The sequence below is a fragment of the Lampetra planeri genome, chromosome 35 (genome assembly GCF_965212315.1).
Source record: "Lampetra planeri chromosome 35, kcLamPlan1.2.h2, whole genome shotgun sequence".
NCBI lineage: Eukaryota > Metazoa > Chordata > Hyperoartia > Petromyzontiformes > Petromyzontidae > Lampetra > Lampetra planeri.
The window spans coordinates 10836117-10855154 of NC_136141.1; the positions used below are offsets into that span (position 1 = coordinate 10836117).

Genomic DNA, 19038 nt, shown 5'->3' on the forward strand with positions numbered 1-19038 from the left:
TCGGATTTGTTACCAAGGGCCCACTGAGCTGTCGCTCTTTTTCAGAAGTGACCTGGCCACAAATGATAGCTCAACGCAGCGGCTCATCATCACGTGGACATTTCTCGCAGCCAAACATTCAAAACGCGTGGTGATTCTAAATGTGGAGGGTAAAAACCAGAGGACCCGGAGAAAACTCCACTCCACATACACAAGACTCGGTTGAACCCTTTATATCAATAAAACAGCTGCGTTAAGATGTTAAAACACCAAACCGAAACATTTCTGCAAGGCATCATGTCTGCAATAACCATATATACTTGTGGTGAACATGCAAACATAGACACACGCTCTGGCCGTGTATGATGCATTGCCTTTGAAACTGATTAGTCCACACCAGAGACACACCGGGCTCTAAAGAAAGCGTGTTATGTGTTCATGTTCACCACAAGTTTATGTGGTTAATGCAGACACAATGCCTTGCAGAAGGTTCAGTTTGGTGTTTTAACATCTTAACGCAAGCTGTTTTCTTACCAGAAAGGGTAAAGCCTCCTCTTATTCTAGATTCTACTCTAATATGTTGATACCCACAAAGTCAGTGGGCCTCGTCAGCGGCTCGGGGTCGATCCCTCCGAGGCGAGGCGCTTAGAATCTCGTCCCAGCTCCGCCAGCAGGGGGCGCGAGCGGCGAGTGGCGGGGCTGCGCCTCCACCTCCCCCGGCACCACGTCCACAGCTGCGCTCGCCGAGCCCGCGGGATTCTCCCTCCCGAGACAACAGCGAAGACAACAGCAGCAGCCGCAGCGACAGCAGCGGCAGCAGCAGCTATGGAGGCGGCGGCACTGTTCACGGAGTCCACGGAAGAGGAGTCGTCGTCGTTCTTCAGGGAGGGCGAAGGCGGCGCGGCCCGGGACGACGACGAGGAGGAGGAGGAGGCGGCGGAGGCGGCGGGGGAGGCCGCAGCCGCCGCCTCCTCGGCGCGCTCCTTCACCCTCTACGCGGCGCGGGGATGCGGGTACGCGGGGTGTGTGTGGGGGTCCCTCTCGGGGAAAACATTCAGGCTGGCGCTGCCTACGAGCCATCACGGGTTTAACCAGCAGGTCGCATTGTGAGGAGCTCACAGACCCTTTGACGGATCTGTGACAACATTCCCATCGGTGAGCTCCTCCAGCAGGGCCACGTAGCCCGCATGCCCAGCCACCGCATGGCCCCCAAGCAGCTTCTGTTTGGCCGGAGAGATGGAGCTGATGTGATACAGGAAGATGTGGAGCTTAGTGGACTTGGCAAAATCGGCCTCTGTGGAGGAGGAGGCTCGTGAAGGACGCTGCTGCTGCTGGAGGCAGTCGTCCTCCAGCAACAACGGAGGGCGGAGGAGCGACGCTCACAACAACGAACGGAGCGCCGGGCGTATAAAATTCAGAAAGTTGTCACAGTAGGGGTCACAGCTGGTGTGCATCTAATTCTAGATTTGAAGCTTTCGTGACTGCAATGATTCATATTCTCAGGTTTTTTCGGTAAAGTCACGTAGGTAAAAACATTAAAATTAATGAAAGTAAAATAAAACAAAACAAAATAAAATTCACGACGTTTCGGAGGCAACACAAGTCTCCGTCATCAGGTGGGACCGTCACAGCTAATTCGGCTGTGACGGTCCCACCTGATGACGGAGACTTTTGTTGCCTCCGAAACGTCGTGAATTTTATTTTGTTTTGTTTTATTTTACTTTCATTAATTTTAATGTTTTTACCTACGTGACTTTACCGAAAAAAACCTGAGAATATGGTGTGCATCTGTCGGTCATCTCGGTCATTCAACCCGTGGCACCTGTTGGGTCTGTCCCGACACCTGTCAGCGAGCTTTCGACACTTCACGTGGCCTTAAAGTGCACCTAGCCTGGCACAGGCGCCGTGGTGACGCCACCGTCACTTAGTGGGGAATGGAATTGGGGGGGGGGGGGGGGCGGGGGGAGACGGGAGACCAGACGGGCCCTGGGAGGGAAGGGGATATTCAGGGAGACCGCGGGGGTAGAGACGGGGACAGAGACGGGGGGAGGTCACAGGACCAAGGGGAGACGGGGGGGGGGGGGCAGGAGGCGAAGGGGGGGGCAGGAGGAGAAGGGGGGGCAGGAGGAGAAGGGGGGGCAGGAGGGGAAGGGGGGGCAGGAGGAGAAGGGGGAGCAGGAGGAGAAGGGGGGGGCAGGAGGGGAAGGGGGGGTAGGAGGAGAAGGGGGGGCAGGAGAAGGGGGGGGAGGAGGAGGAGAAGGGGGGAGCAGGAGGAGAAGGGGGGGCAGGAGAAGGGGGGGGGGCAGGAGGAGAAGGGGGGGCAGGAGGAGAAGGGGGGGCAGGAGGAGAAGGGGGGGGCAGCAGCGAGATAGAAGTGGAAGTTCCGAGATGTCCGAGACGAGACCGCAGGGAATCTAACGAAGCAGAGTCTGGAAACTCCACGGTGACCACTGGGATTTTTGCACACAGCGTTGGTGTACGGTGTTTTTTTCTGCAATATTTTGCTGTCTTTTCTTGGATTTTCTGTTTGCACTTAGTCATATATTCACTTTAAGATGTTTTTTGTTTGTTGCGGTTGCACCCGATTCAAGAGCCGAATGGCTCACAGGGCTATACCTAATAAATGAACTTGAACTTGAGGGGGACAGGGGGCGAAGGATCGGCCCGAGGGAGCCAGGAAGGCGAGAAGAGACCGGGGAGAACAGGGAGAGTGGCCTCCACACGGGACCGAGGGTTGAGTCGGAATGAAGCCTTCGGTGTCGCCTGAATCCTTTGCCCGGGCTGGGCTGCGGGGTCCCGGCCTGGCCTGGAGTCCGTGGCCCGGCGCTGCGTCCACGGCGCTGGGTTGGGTTGGGGTCAAAGCGACGCGGCACCGGAGTTTGAACTTCTCCCGGGTTCACTCTGACAAGGGAAGTCGTTCTAATGCTGATTGCTGTGCGGGTGAGCTTGCGAGCACCCACGTGGATCGTTCACGTCGTCCCAAGTTCTCGTTTCCTTCCCACGTCCCCTTGATTATTGTCATGATTATAAGAAGTTCGGCTGGCTTATGTGGAAATGCATAGCAGCCAAATGCTCTAAATCGCATGTTTCTAAACGTGGAGGGGAGCACCGGACGACCTGGAGAAAAATCCACGCGACCACAGGGAGAGAGACACGCAAACTCCAAATATACAGCAGAAGGCGTCGGGGTTGGACCCACGACCTCCTGCATACCAGGCGAGGTAGTTAACATCTCCTAGCCACCGTGATGATGGGAGAGAGAGACAGACACGGAAACTCCACAGATACAGCAGGTGTCAGGGTCGGGATCGAACCCATGACCTCCTGTATACCAGGAGAGGTAGTTAACATCTAGCCACCGCTAAGTTTTCACACGAGGGGACTTGCTACCGTGTGTAATTCCAATTGAGTCATTCGCAGTTAATTAGTCAACGTTGGGATGTGGTTTTGGCCAGTGACACCGCGCGCAGCTATGAGAAGAAACTCATGCAGAACAGGGCGAGACAACATACACACCCCAACACAGTGGCCCCCAAGTTCGGAGTCGAACCCAGGTCCCTTTTTGCTGTGAGGCACGAGTTATACGATTTCGCCTGCCTGCCGCCAGACTAGTGTCACGCGTGTCATTTTTCAAGTAATTCACTGAAGGCTGGGAGTTCGTGGATTAATTAATTATTCATGGCAGAAGGCAATGGTTTGACACAGACACGAAACTGAACGCGCGAGCAGCAAGGTAGGGGGGGGTATACATTGTCGATGTAGGTTGGCTTTCTGTACCCAGTTAACAAGTCACTTCATAATAATCCCAATAATTACGTACATCGTTAAAGTATGTGAAATATTTCAGATTTACTGCAATACACACCCGTCCTTGGACGGGCAAAAAAGCTCGTGTGAAATATACATCCGGGATTATGGAACTGTGTCAATGATGTTATAATTGTAATGGCGCCACGGTGACGAGATGTTTTCTCTATAGATGTGATGTTTGCTCCCTCGCCTGGTATGCAGGAGGCGTTGGTTCAAACCCGACCCTGACGCCTCTACAGTATATTTGGAGTTTGCATGTCTCTTCGCGTGGACGCGTGGATGTTTCTCCGGGTCCTCGAGTGTGTTTCCCTCCACATTTATAAATATGCGTTTAGAGTATTTGGCTGATATAAATTTTCACATGGTAAACCACTGCGTTGCTTCTGACAAAGAGCTACACAGCTCATTGAGCCTTGTTAAAATAAAACATAGTTTTCTATAGTATGCTAAATGTGTGTGTTTGTGGTGCCTCTCTGTATCTAACAGGGCCAAGTCACGAAAAGCCTCAATTACGGACACACTGCAGCAGCAGGAGGCTTCTGACCAAGACTTACGGTGAGGATGTTTTCGTAGTTGCCTCTTCTAAGAGTTTCCTTCAGTATAGAGTCATTAAACTTGATTTGGAGCTTTCGTGACTGCAGGAATTTCTTTCTCTCTGCCCCCTCTCTCTATTTAAGGCCTCGACACAGAGGCGTTGTTTCTCTGTGTGCCTATGTGTGTGTGTCTCTCTGCTTATCTCTCTCTGCTTATGTGTCTGTCTATGTGTCTCCGTGTCTGTGTTTTGTCTCTCTCTCAAATTTAGCACTCTTTGGAAGAAAGTAATCAACCAGATAGTGTGTTGACTGTTATGTTAGCCGACTGTGTTGTATTGCATTATATTTCTGAGTTTGCTAGGTTTGTTTTTTCTCATTCATTCGTACCTGATGATGATTGCTTGTGTTGCAATCGAAACATCATATTCTATTATTTAATGTATTTTGTTTCTACGTGACTTTACCGAAAGAACCATAACGTATACAGTCATTGATTTATTAAGCTCCCTATTAATTGCATTAATCTCTAAATTTTATTGAAATACATTGCTTCAGCTTGTATGTGCAGTGACATAGCGCTGACTGTTGTACAGCAGCCGCAACTGCAGGTGGGCACTTAGCGCACACTCCGCTGAGCATATACGCAGGTGTGCTGGCAGGGTGGAGGAACTAGGGCAAAGGTCAAGGTAGACCTCGTTGGGAAGCCCCTGGAACCATCTGGAGGGTTCGAGAAGGGAGGCGCGGCTAGGGCAGAGCCAAGCCGCGCCGAAGGGAATAAAGGCGGCGGAAAGCTCCGGGCTGCTGGTTATGGGATTGGACTCGTCGCTCTCGTCGCTGCCGCCTTTGCCCGGGCATTGCGCGGCCGGACAGTACTTGGCTGTCCCGGTCGACGCCGTCAGTGCAACGCGGACAGGGTCGTGTCTGGGACGGGTCGTGCGACAGTGTGGTCGTGAGAGAGAGGGGGCCCGAGTGGTGGCGTGAACTAAACAACAATGAAAGGGGAGGATGGTGCCTCCTGCGACTACCTCGTCTCCGACTGAGTGTGTGTGCGATACGCGCCACCCGCACGCACACACACACACAAGCCTCGAGCGGCGAGAAGAGAGAACGAGCAGAAGAGGCACTCACCGACACCACATATGTATGTGGAACTTCTTCCGCACCGTACGTAGCCAACCGCGCTAATCGGAGGCTTGTGTCTTGCAGGGATGAGAGTTAACATTTTTAAGCGATGGTTATAATGGAGCGGTAGAGATGATTATGACTAGCAGGCCATCTTATTACTCCAAGATGTATAATATAATAACCTAGTCTGAGAGAGGCATATACTTCCTTTATTGTTTAGCAGTCTTTATTATACATTCTTGGAGATGCACGCCGGTAGTGAAGAACGGTGGCGCAACTGCGCATTTGTAGGATGTCGGTGGTTGTGAGTGACCAGTCGACGATAATTGGTTAGCTATGTGTGTGTGTATGCTGTCGGTGGTTGTGAGTGACTTGTCGTCTGTGGTTGGCACTATGACCGTGGTTGTGGAGAGGCTGACGATGGTTGTAAGCGGTTGTGCTGTGACCTTGGTTGTGGACAGGCTGACAGTGGTTGTGAGTGGTTGTGGACAGGCTGACAGTGGTTGTGAGTGGTTGTGGACAGGTTGACGGTTGTGAGTGGTTGTGGACAGGTTGACAGTGGTTGTGAGTGGTTGTGTTGTGACCGTGGCTTTGAACAGGCTGACGGTGGTCGCGAGCGACCTGGCAGCTGAGTGTGAGGCAGAGCTCCGCAGCTTCATCGCCAGGCGCCTGGAGAAGGGCGCTCTCTATGGCAGCATCGGCAGCGTCGCCACTCTCAACCTCACGTACGACCAGCAGCAGCCACACACAGATCTAAACCTTAAACAGTAATATTCAACCCAAAACACAACACACCTATTATATTAGTGACCTGGCCACAAATGATAGCTCAACGAAGTAGCTTATCATCACGTGGAAATTTATAGTGGCCAAATACTCTAAACGCACGTTGATTCTAAATGTGGAGGGAAAAACCGGAGGACCACTGGGAGAACATGCAGACTCCAAATATACAGGTGACAGGGTCTGTATCGAACCCACGACCTCCTGCATACCAGGCGAGGCAGTTAACATCTCAAAACAGCGGTGCCCTTATTAACTCCCATGCTACGTGTCCCGGGCTGCCCAACACACATTTGAGCTGCTGTTAAATGATGAAAAAGGGACTGCAAATACAACTAAACAGGCTCACATGCCACTGCCACTGTTTGTGAGTGAATACAAAACCAAGCGTGAAGCATACACAGACATATGCTGAAGGAACAATTACATCTTGGAAATGGGATTATCCGAGTCGCGTGTGTGACACTGTTGCCTGTGCAGGTCAGCCGACGACAGCACGGCCTGCTACTACTGCCTGCTGCAGCAACCATTACCGGCGGTGGCGGAGAGTGTGGAGAGTGCGGAGAGTGTAGAGAGTGCGGGGCCCGGGGAGCCCGGGGAGGATGGAGGAAGCGGCAGGGAGGAGGGCTCCAATGGAGCCATGGCTGCTGATTACGTCATTTGTTTTTTGGGTCTGACAGAGCAGGGCCTCGAGTTATATCCTCCGCTAGAATGTGTACTTTGTTAAGTGGCAGCAGAGTGTTTCGGGGATCACGGACGCCGAGCGGACACGTTGAGATCCTGGGTTTAAATCTTGGTTGAAGAATATTGGTTTAAGATGCTACTGATTAAAACGGGTTCTGAAATGAGAATCATGTCTGCATTAACCACAATACTTGTGGTCAGGATACAAACAAAAAACATACTCTGATAAATATATGCATTGTCTTTGAAACTGATTGGTCTACACCAGAGACGGCTTTCTTTTGAGCCTCGTCTTAAAACGGTGTTAGACCAGAGGATGGCAAAAGGCGTACAGCACGAAGAGAATGCACTATCAGAGTGATGCGAGCTCGGGCTGAGCAGCTACATCATGGGACCTCCTTTGCCAGTACCAAAATATGAGAATAGGTTTTCGCCTTTTTTCTGGCAACAAACAGGTGTTAAGTTGTTAAAACACCAGACTGAAACCTCTTACAAGGAATCTTGTCTGCATTAACCACAATACTTGTGGTCAGAATGCAATAAATGTAGGGACTTTTGATGGTCTCAGCTCAGGCGGCAATAACGTATACTAGGGCAGAGCCAAGCCGCGCCTCCCTTCTCGAACCCTCCAGATGGTTCCAGGGGCTTCCCAACGAGGTCTACCTTGACCTTTGCCCTAGTTCCTCCACCCTGCCAGCACACCTGCGTATATGCTCAGCGGAGTGTGCGCTAAGTGCCCACCTGCAGTTGCGGCTGCTGTACAACAGTCAGCGCTATGTCACTGCACATACAAGCTGAAGCAATGTATTTCAATAAAATTTAGAGATTAATGCAATTAATAGGGAGCTTAATAAATCAATGACTGTATACGTTATTGCCGCCTAACTTTTACACTCTGGCTAAATGTTCTAATTTAGCTAAATTCCATCTGATAATTAAAAGTATAACATTTTGCTTTGGCTTGCAAATAAACATCTCTATAGCACGAAATATGGCAAAGTGCAGCACCACTAGTGGGGACAGGAGATCACTTGAAGGGATCTCAAGCCCTTTTGTGTCATGTTTACTTCAAACGGCCGTTCCCTGACATTCCATGATCCTGAAAACAACACTTATATAACGGTGGGGTGTAGGGGGGGTGAAACAAAGATAAACCAAAAAGGTCTACATTTAAAATCTCTACTTATCCCACTCGCTTTAGGAGTCTCGTTCACGAACAACCCTGGTAAATGACACCACAGAACCACTTCTGAAGTTGTCATGGCTTGATAACAAGCCAAGTTGGCTGTGTGGGCACCACGGTGGCGAGGAGATGTTATCTCCCTCACCTGGTACGCAGAAGGTCATGGGTTCCCGACCCCGACACCTGTGTATTTGGATTTTGCACGTTCTCCTTGTGGTCGCGTGAATTCTCCTCCGGGTCCTCCGGTTTTGCCCTCCACATTTAAAAACATGCGTTTCGAGTATTTTGTTGCTTTAAATTTCCACATGATAAGCCACTTCATTAAGATATTTGTGGCCAGGTTGCTTCTGAGAAAGAGCTACATAGCTCAGTGGGCTTTATCTGGTAAAATAAAACATAGGTTAGAATAAACCCCAGAGCGATGTTATAGAACCTTAACACTCCCTTACGTTCAGGCCAGAGCTGGACAAGTACGCGGCTGGGTTGCTGGCGTACCTGGATGCCGAGGTAAGTGCGACAAGTCACAAAACTCCACTTGTGTGTAGTTCACCTATGTAGAACAGCATCCATTGACGTCTAATGACGCCTCTGTTATACCCACACAACCTTTACTCTGCGTGTAAGCATACGTCTCAGGAATCCGTTAGTCCTTTAACACTGTGGTAATGTATGTTGAACTTCTTTCACACCGTACGTAGCCAACCGTGCTGATTGGTAACTTCTACCCTCTCCGTCCCAACCAATCGTCCCCTCTCAACGTGTCCCCCACTCCTGTGTAGCGAGAGTGTCGAGGTGCAGTCGCATTTAGATGCTTGACACGCACGGAGATTTTTTCTCTGTAGGTGGGCACGGAAGGCTGGCACGGAGCGACATACCTGGGCGGCTGGCTTGAGGACGCGGTTCTCTACATCCACCGCGTGCTGCGCACCCTCAACGGGCACATCGCCATGCTGCTACACGCCGTGCGTCTTGCGTACACGCACCCCAGGCATTACCAATCATCGTCTCAACACATACCTTTAACGTACACACACATCCAGCGTTACCTATCGTCGCAACACACACCCCCAGTGTTTACTGATCATTATCTTAACACGTACACACTGTGTGTGTTAGCGTACACACACGCACACCAAGTGTTACCGATAATCATCTCAACACAGGTATACAATACACACACACCGTGTATGGTGAATGCACACACACACACTCCACACTCCTCACCAGCCTAAAAATATATCACACGCAGGCAGCCATAATCTCACACTGGCTCTGACCCAGTGGTAGAAATTCCACGTTACTCTGGCAGGGGACACCACAGTTGATTATAAAAAATACATGACATTGATTTACTCACGACTGCTTCAATGAGTCTCAAGACTTTTTAACAGGGTTCTGCTTGGATGTTTGGACTGTGTCATTTTGTTTATATTTTACGTACGCATTTGGGGCAATGCCTTTCGAATTGATGATGCCTAAAAGCACAGGACGTTTGTCAGAAACGTGTGCAACTTGAGACAAATTGTGCAGTTGCACTAATGTACTTCCTTGTCTTTGTCGTGAAAAGACAAAACTCCAATTGTTATTCTTCACACTTTTCCTTTTACGATTCCACATATATTTCTGCCCAAATCTCTATGCATTTGCAGAGGTTGTCGTGTTTATCTCCTCTTTAATCGTTCACTCATCGCTGATTACTGTGTTCAATTTACCATAGAACTGGACAATTCCTTCAAGATAATTTCCAAGTTGCACAAGCTATTTAGGACAACATTTTAGATAATTGGAGAGAAAATTAAAAGCAGTCATCCATCACTCTGACAGTCTACAAAATATTGAACGCTGAACAATTTGTAAACTAATATCAGTTGTAATGTTTTGAAGATGCTGGACAAAACAATGCAAGAAATGTGTAAAAATAGATTTGTTTTGAGCAAATAGAATGAATTAGATGGAAACCTCACTCGATGTCAAACAGAAAAGATCTCCCATCCATCGGCTTGCGTATTGATTTTGTTCGTTGCTTCCGAATATTTGTTTGTAACACTCGGTGCCTCCGTCCGCTGGCGTCTGTTCCACAGGCTCTGAGTCACGCACATGTGGACGTAGTCGGAGCCAATGAAAAACTCAGCCAAGACATATCCAGGTGGGCACCGTCGATGCAGATGTGACCGTTCAATTTTCATCAAACGTTCAAAAGTTCTGCCGGCTCCTCACCCTCACACGGGTGGCGCTTATCACCCATGATGGGCCTGAGGCAGTGATGGAAATTCCACATTGCCGTGGCAGAAGCCAGTTTATGCACGGAACAGCCATAATTGACGACAAGGCGGTGATGGACCGAGTTGACCCCGAGCCAGGCTTTAAACACAAATCCTTCCGATTGATACATACCTGTCAACCCATACGGTTTACCAATATTCTTGTACAGGGAAATAGATTTGTCAGGTCCATACGGCGTACAGCCGTTTCAATACAGGCAAAAAAATATGTTTTTATGATGGAGTTTTGTAGGATGAACGTTGAGATTTTTAAGGGCACGGGGTGACCAATAAGGTCTGAATTGGTCTGTAGTAAGGTAGGCACTGATAAGGTGACAGATGTGTTATGCTGGTTACTTTAATTTAATATTTTATAGCGAATGTGAATTCACTCCATATCGGCTACGGCAGTTGCTTGACCATACTTCACCACGCTGGTCAGCGCGGGTTGGTGAGGGGTTGGGGACTGCTCAGGACTGGTTCAGATGCCACTCTAAAACTAAACTAAACAATTTTTATTTTACCAGATAAAGCCTACTGAGCTGTGTAGCTCTTTTTCAGAAGAGACCTGGCCACAACTGACAGCTCAACGAAGGGGCTTATCACGTGGAAATGTATAGCAGCCAAGTTCTCTAAGCGCAGACTTCTATAGTGAGGGAAAAAAGTATTTCATCCCCTGCTGATTTTGTACGTTTGCCCACTGACAAAGAAAGATCAGTCTATAATTTTAATGGTAGGTTTATTTGAACAGTGAGAGACAGAATAACAACAACAAAATACAGAAAAATGCATGTCAAAAATGTTATAAATTTATTTGCATTTTAATGTGGGAAATAAGTATTTGACCCCCTCTCAATCAGAAAGATTTCTGGCTCCCAGGTGTCATTTATACAGGTAACGAGCTGAGAATACGAGCACACTCTTAAAGGGAGTGCTCCTAATCTCAGCTTGTTACCTGTATAAAAGACACCTGTTCACAGAAGCAATCAATCAATCAGATTCCAAACTCTCCACCATGGCCAAGACCAAAGAGCTCTCCAAGGATGTCAGGGTCAAGATTGTAGACCTACACAAGGCTGGAATGGGCTACAAGACCATCGCCAAGCAGCTTGGTGAGAAGGTGACAACAGTTGGTGCGATTATTCGCAAATGGAAGAAACACAAAAGAACTGTCAATCTCCCTCGGCCTGGGGCTCCATGCAAGATCTCACCTCGTGGAGTTGCAATGATCATGAGAACGGTGAGGAATCAGCCCAGAACTACACGGGAGGATCTTGTCAATGATCTCAAGGCAGCTGGGACCATAGTCACCAAGAAAACAGTTGGTAACACACTACACCGTGAAGGACTGAAATCCTGCAGCACCCGCAAGGTCTCCCTGCTCAAGTAAGTACATATACATGCCCATCTGAAGTTTGCCAATGAATATCTGAATGATTCAGAGGACAACTGGGTGAAAGTGTTGTGGTCAGATGAGACCAAAATGGAACTCTTTGGCATCAACTCAACTCACCGTGTTTGGAGTTGGAGGAATGCTGCCTATTACCCCAAGAACACCATCCTCACCGTCAAACATGGAGGTGGAAACATGATGCTTTGGGGGTGTTTTTCTGCTAAGGGGACAGGACAACTTCACCGCATCAAAGGGACGATGGACGGGGCCATGTACCATCAAATCTTGGGTGAGAACCTCCTTCCCTCAGCCAGGGCATTGAAAATGGGTCGTGGATGGGTATTCCAGCATGACAATGACCCAAAACACACGGCCAAGGCAACAAAGGAGTGGCTCAAGAAGAAGCACATTAAGGTCCTGGAGTGGCCTAGCCAGTCTCCAGACCTTAATCTCATAGAAAATCTGTGGAGGGAGCTGAAGGTTCGAGTTGCCAAATGTCAGCCTCGAAACCTTAATGACTTGGGAGAAGATCTGCAAAGAGGAGTGGGACAAAATCCCTCCTGAGATGTGTGCAAACCTGGTGGCCAACTACAAGAAACGTCTGACCTCTGTGATTGCCAACAAGGGTTTTGCCACCAAGTACTAAGTCATGTTTTGCAGAGGGGTCAAATACTTATTTCCCTCATTAAAATGCAAATCAATTTATAACATTTTTGACATGCGTTTTTCTGGATTTTGTTGTTGTTATTCTGTCTCTCACTGTTCATATAAACCTACCATTAAAATTATAGACTGATGATTTCTTTGTCAGTGGGCAAACGTACAAAATCAGCAGGGGATCAAATACTTTTTTCCCTCACTGTACATGTGGAGGGAAAAACAAGAGGACCTGGAGAAAAATCCACGCAACCACAGGGAGAACATGCAAACTCCAATTATACAGCAGGCGTCAGGGTCAGGATTGAACCCACCACCTATATACCAGGCAAGGTTGTTAACATATCGCCACCATGCCGCCGATGTTAGCCCTGGTCGGGAATCGAACTCGGGTTCGCCAGGTGTCGCAGCGTGCTGAACCACGGCGCCACCGCTGCACCACGGATCTCTCGTTACGGAGGAAATCGAGGGAGACTCCCTCTCTTTTTCCGTCGGCTCTCCGCCAGGTTTGTGCAGACAAGCCGGCTCGAGGGGTTGATGCCGGGGTCCCCTTCTGCGTGCCCCCAGTCGGCGGGCGACAGCATGGTGACGGTCGACTGCAGCACCGACTCCCCGAGCGTGAGGAACGGCAGTGAGTGCGCCCCCCCCCTCACCCCCACCCCCCCACCCCCGTCTCTTCCACCCCCGGCTGACTCAACAATTCCCGAAACCGACTTTGCCGAGTCTCCTGCACACTGAACATTGTGTGGGAGGCTGGGACCTCGGCTGGAGACGCCCGCTAAGAGGTCTCACGTTTTATATTTTGCTGTTTAAAACTATTTAACTTTTACCAGGTAAGGCCCACTGAGCTGTAAAGCTCTTTTTTCACAAGCGACCTGGCCATCACAAATGATAGGCCAATGAAGTGACTTCTATTATACCAAATACTCTGAACGCATGCTCATTCTAAATGCGGAGGGAAAACCGGATGGACCAGGAGAAAAATCCACATGACCACGGGGAGATAGAAATACAAACTCCAAATATACAGCAGCAGGCGTCAAGGTCGGGACCGAACCCACGACCTCCTGTACACCAGGCGAGGTTGTTAACATCTCGGCACCCAGGTGTCCTACATTGTGGCAGCAGGTGGCAAGGGAAGAGAATGCTGTTCTGGTAGATTATTTGGGTGTCAACATCAATTTCAATGTTTGTTTGGTCAGTGAATTGTGTTGTGAAGTCTGCCGCTCCGGTCCCATGTATCTCTTGCCCCGCACTGCGAAGCCAGCAATAGGTTCTGCGACACGTGGGCAGACGCCCTGACGCGGGCAGCGGAGACCGGCAGCGCCTTTGTCCTGCGCCAGATCCTGGAGAACTTCAAGCTCAAGGTGCGTGACCACAGATGCGGCGGCGACGCCTGGGGATTGCGCTCCCGTCCACACTTTGTATCTGTGACGGCCTGCGAGCTGGAATTACAGCCACATTGGCAAATGTGATTTGTAAATGTAATTCTTGGGAATTGATAATGCAATTTTTAATTAGAAACTTCATAATTATTTATTAAAGGGGCAACACAGTGGTGTGACGTTATCTTCCTAGCCTGGTTATGGAGGAGGTCGGGGGTTCGATCCCGACCCTGCCTCCTTTATATTTGGAGTTTGCATGTTCTCCCTGTGGTCGTGTGGATTTTTCTCTGGGTCCTCTGGTTTTTCCCTCCACATTTAGAAACATGCATTGAGATTATTTAGATTTTGGTGCTATAAATGTCCAAATGATGGGCCACTTCGTTCAGCTATAATTTGTGTCCAGGTCGCTTCTGAAAAATAAGTTAATACCTCAGTGGGCTTTGCCTGGTAGGATGGGGATGATTTCATTTCATGTTACGTGTTTGCTTCATTTGTTTACCTTTCTTATAGCTTGCACTACTATCATGTTTTTGTATTATGTTTCTAACGTGACCCGCCCCGACTGGACATCTGTGAAAAAGAGCTTCATATCTTATCGGATTCTTCCAGTATTAATACATATTCTGATTCTGACAGCCGTTAGCAAAGAAAGATTTTTAGGTATGTAGAGGGGTATGTGTGGGGCTGCTGAGGCGATGGGATTGCTGTAGAGCGCTGTGATCAGTTGTGTGGATTGTTGCGGTTGGTACCACGTCAACAAGGAGCTAACACAGAGGAGGCATTGTGATTAGTGAAGTTCTTCAAGTGATCGGAAGCCGCACTGTCGGGACTTTATGAAAAAAAATTGCCCTGGATTCTATCTGAAAATCGACTTGAGCAGATGAAACCTATGCAATCTGTCATACATAATCTGTATACAACCTCGCTGCTGTACTACCTCCTTCAGGCACCTTACACACGTGTCACACGCATGGTCTCTCTACAGTCCATCAACCCTCACCTGCACGTCACTCGATGGCTGGACGTACTTCGTTCCGGGGCACATATTCACGATTTTGTTTATCCTTTTGTTCATTCATCCATGACTGCTGGCTCCCCTGACCTGATCAGGCCATCCAGGACATGAACAGCTTCCAGCGGCTGCTGAATCAGGCGGAGAGCGACCACTACGCGCTCTACCGCTGCCTGCAGTTTGTGCGCGCGTGCGGGAACGGCGGGGTGCTGCTGTCCTGTCCCGCGATGGGGCCGGGCCTCGTGCCGGCGTCACGGCCCGCGGCGCTCAGCGTGCTGCGCGTGCTCGCCGAGTTCACGCGCGAGAATGGGGAGACCCCGTGAGACCCCGTGAGACCCCGTGAGACGCCGTGAGACCCCGTGGGACCCCGTGAGACCCCGTGAGACCCCCGTGGGACCCCGCGAGACCCCGTGAGACCCCGTGAGACCCCGTGAGACCCCCATGGGACCCCCATGGGACCCCGTGGGACCCCGTGAGACCCCGTGGGACCCCGTGAGACCCCGTGAGACCCCGTGAGACCCCGTGAGACCCCGTGAGACCCCGCGAGACCCCCATGGGACCCCGTGGGACCCCGTGAGACCCCGTGGGACCCCGCGAGACCCCGTGAGACCCCCATGGGACCCCGTGGGACCCCGTGAGACCCCGTGGGACCCCCAAGGGACCCCGCGAGACCCCGCGAGACCCCGCGAGACCCCGCGAGACCCCGCGAGACCCCGCGAGACCCCGCGAGACCCCGCGAGACCCCGCGAGACCCCGTGAGACCCCATGGGACCCGAGCTCTGCCCATCTCCACACACGTTTAGCGTTTCATTCAGATGGTTCTTTTTAACTACCACCATTATAACGTTCGGCACAAACGCAGGACGTCAAATGTTGTGGCCAAAACGTAATTTAATTAGCCGTTATCAAATGCTCCTCTCAATTCACCAGACTGTGATTGAAGCAGTCGGGTATCGACATGGCCCATTCCATCTCTGCCCACAAATGATAGCTCAGCAAAGTGGCTTATGTGGAAATTTATAGCAGCCAAATACTCTATAAATGCACATTAAACAAGGAAAATAATTTCGTTGTTTCCATTCATATATGTCCACAAATTATGGCTCAACGAAGTGGCTTATTGCGTGGCCATTTAAACCAGCAGCCAAATACTCGAAGTGGCTTATCATCATGTGGAAGATTAGAGCAGCCAAATACTCTTAAACGCGCATTGATTCTAAATGTGGAGGGAAAATGTGGAGGGAAAAACTGGAGGACCTGGATAAAAATCGACGCGACCACGGGGAGAGAGACACGCAAACTCCAAATATACAGGTGTCAGGGTTTGGATTGAACCCACAAACTCCTGTATACCTGGCAAGGTGGTAAACATCTCACCACCGCTCTGCCCCAAGGATCGGAGGTCGCACATGTCACCACACTGGGCTGCGCTTGGCCCATTGGGCGGGGTCCCGGCACTACGTTAGAGACACGGAGGAGGCATTGGGGAGTTTGCGAAGGGCACGCCACTGCCTTGCAGACACTGCTACACTCGCTCCATTTCGGTCCAGCTTGTGCCAAATTCACCACGTCCGGTATTGTAATTTAATTAAATGCACGTGAGACACTGCTGCCGAGTTAACCCTTGAACTATTATTTATTAAATAATAAATAAAATAACCTTATCGGTACGTCTTCACGTCGGAAGATGTACCGAGGCTCCCACAAGGCCATGTGGGGGAAGGCGTGCAGCAGGGTTTGGCGCCAGCTATCATAGCGTGCGGTCGTGTCACTACGGTTCTCTGCGGTGAGTACAATGTATTTAAAAACAACGGCGCTACGACGTCGCTCTTAATAAAGTTAACGTTCAGCCGCTTGCGCGTGCTGAGGTTCAGCAGCGGTGAACGGGACAACCCACCCTGCAACTTTACAGACGTCTCGGGAACGGAAAAGGGTTAACCCGCTTTGAAAGTTACGTAACCACGAACACGGCATTCCGTTTGGACGGAGGCGAGATGGGGAAAGGCGGAGAGTAGTACCCAGGAGAAATTTAAGAAAGCATTGTGGCCAAGCACACGAAATGATTCCGTTTGGCACGTTTGATTTTTAAATGTTCATGGTTTGCTTTGGTTTTAATTCCATTCTGTGGTGAAGTGTGGTTTCCGTTGTCGAGTTCATTCCTTTGCACGAAAAGATGATGCTGATAAAAATGTATGTTCACGCGACTCAACTTTTTGGGCAAAAAGTCAACACGCTGCTTTAATTTTCCAAGTTTTTTTTTTATTAATTTTAAATCAAAACTGAAACATCTGCCTGGTGCACGTTTCCAGGACGACTGCCTAGAGCTTGTGGGAATGTAACTAAACGTGAGCACTGACCTTCAGGATGTAACTGACCTTCAGAAATGTTCGCAACGGACAAAGACGCTACGCGGCACGGTTAAATTAATGAGCCGCGTAAAATCGATGCTTGATGTAATATTACTAAATACGAATTTAAATGTTTGACTCGCAAATTAATGGTTAATTTATGTACTAAACTGTACTTTGTTTTTCATTGTTTTAGACGACTGACTTTACCAGGATTTTATATTCAAAGGTAATCTCCACGCGGTTTTATTTGCTGTAATTATTGAGGTCAAAGTGCCGGTGCGAGTGTAGTTGCTGTACATTGTTAATTAGCTCCCTGTCCACACAGCTGGAGCGCATGAGCTATCGCACCAGCGATGGGTTTTGTTTGCCGATGTAACAATTGGTAGTCTTCACTACGATTCCGAATAAAGTAATTTATTCCGTGGAATAACAACAGCGCCTGCGTTCGTCTTTGTGGAGACCCCAGTTGGTATGTTTGCGTCGGACTCTGCTCGCATTCAAACAAATCGTTTGGTGCTTCCGGGGTTGGCAGTGGTGCAAGATGCAGAAATAATCTCAAACACATTTGGCAATAACACAGCCTTAAAAGGAGACGTTTACGTTGAATAACTTTTTTTTCCACTTGTTGCTGGGGGAGAAATTTTTTTTTAACAAACTCGTTGACTTGAGTGATTAGAACCGCAGATATCCCCAGAGTATAATGTAAAAAAAACTATCGGCAGTCAACGTTAAGTAACGGGGTTGTGGTTAATGGCAGACGAGCGACAAGATTTTTCTGTTTGCGCATAGTCACTTTAAGGCGTTTTCTTGTTCATGTGTTTGTTTTGTTGCGGTTGCACCCGATTCAAGAGCCGAATGTCTCACAGGGCTATACCTAATAAACTGAAACTGAAATAAACTAAAGAGGTGTAAGGACGAGCTTCACAGAACGCGGACAGCGGTGCTGGTTCCGTGGCGGCTGGCAGAATTGCGAGCATCTTGTGAAGCGAGGGCCGGGTAAGCGTCGGTCGGACGCAGAGTCATCTCGCCGCAGTTCAACTCGCGTCGAATGGTGCAGTGAGTGAATGTGATTATTCGCGTAAGAAGGGAACGCATCAATATACCGCCACCCGATGTTAGTTGTCAACCGCCAGCTACGAACGTCCTTTGTCGCATCCATCGCGTCTCGGCCACCACCACTGACCCTGGACACAAACTGCCTCGCGTCGCGCGAAGAGAAATGTTACCCGACTGGAGAGTACACCATTGTTTATGTACGGTATTTTGATGGTTTAAATAGTGTGTTAAGGTTGACTACTGTACACGAGTGGGAGTACAGTATTTTAAGTAATTTAACGCTTGTATGTTGAACTTCTTTCGCACCGTACGCAGCCAACCGTGCTAATCAGAGGTGCGATGTAACGTTGTGGGTACGTCCAGGATGAAGATGTGCACATTCACACGCAGCTTCACCGTTACCCCTCCGTTGTCTTTGTTTAGCTCTCGTGGATAAATGGCTTTAATTTGCGTCAATTCAATATTCGTCGTCGCACATTTCAGGAACGCGTCCCCGATGCAAACGGGGGTATCGCCGAGTTGGGAGACGGGACACCAAGGAGGGTCTGCGTCCGGTGGAGACGATGCCAAGCCCAAGTGAAGTCTCCAGGATGGAGCCCAGGGTCGAAAAGAGGTCGCAAGTTGGCACTGTGTGGGGAGCAAGCGACAGGGAAACGTCAAGCGGAGTATGACCTCGGGTAGGCTCCGTGCGGTGGCGAGATGCAGAAGAGAGTGCATTTACCTTTTCCACTATGACATCACTGTTAGACACCTGATCTGACAAACGGAACTCCAAAGAGACTGGTCAAACGCTTGTAAGTGTCCAAGCGATGTTCAAGGCATGCCA

The 19038-nt window shown here is 49.5% G+C and overlaps 1 protein-coding gene across 1 annotated transcript; it reads left to right on the forward strand.

The window, feature by feature from the left end:
- The first annotated feature begins 644 nt into the window (after positions 1 to 644).
- C35H17orf75 (chromosome 35 C17orf75 homolog) lies at positions 645 to 17589 on the forward strand. The gene is made up of 10 exons (XM_078611200.1): positions 645 to 992; positions 4276 to 4344; positions 6047 to 6172; positions 6711 to 6926; positions 8547 to 8604; positions 8940 to 9059; positions 10179 to 10243; positions 12915 to 13039; positions 13672 to 13775; positions 14904 to 17589. Exons 1-10 carry the CDS (start codon positions 805 to 807, stop codon positions 15126 to 15128), a joined length of 1296 nt encoding a protein of 431 aa, XP_078467326.1. The 5' UTR covers positions 645 to 804; the 3' UTR covers positions 15129 to 17589.
- Positions 17590 to 19038: the final 1449 nt, after the last annotated feature.

Coding starts and splice junctions, on each gene's coding strand:
- C35H17orf75 (XM_078611200.1), top strand. CDS start 805: ATGGAGGCGGCGGCACTGTTCACGGAGTCCACGGAAGAGGAGTCGTCG. Junction 6,927..8,546: donor ACAGAGCAGGGCCTCGAGTT/ATATCCTCCGCT, acceptor ACACTCCCTTAC/GTTCAGGCCAGAGCTGGACA. Junction 8,605..8,939: donor TGGCGTACCTGGATGCCGAG/GTAAGTGCGACA, acceptor TTTTCTCTGTAG/GTGGGCACGGAAGGCTGGCA.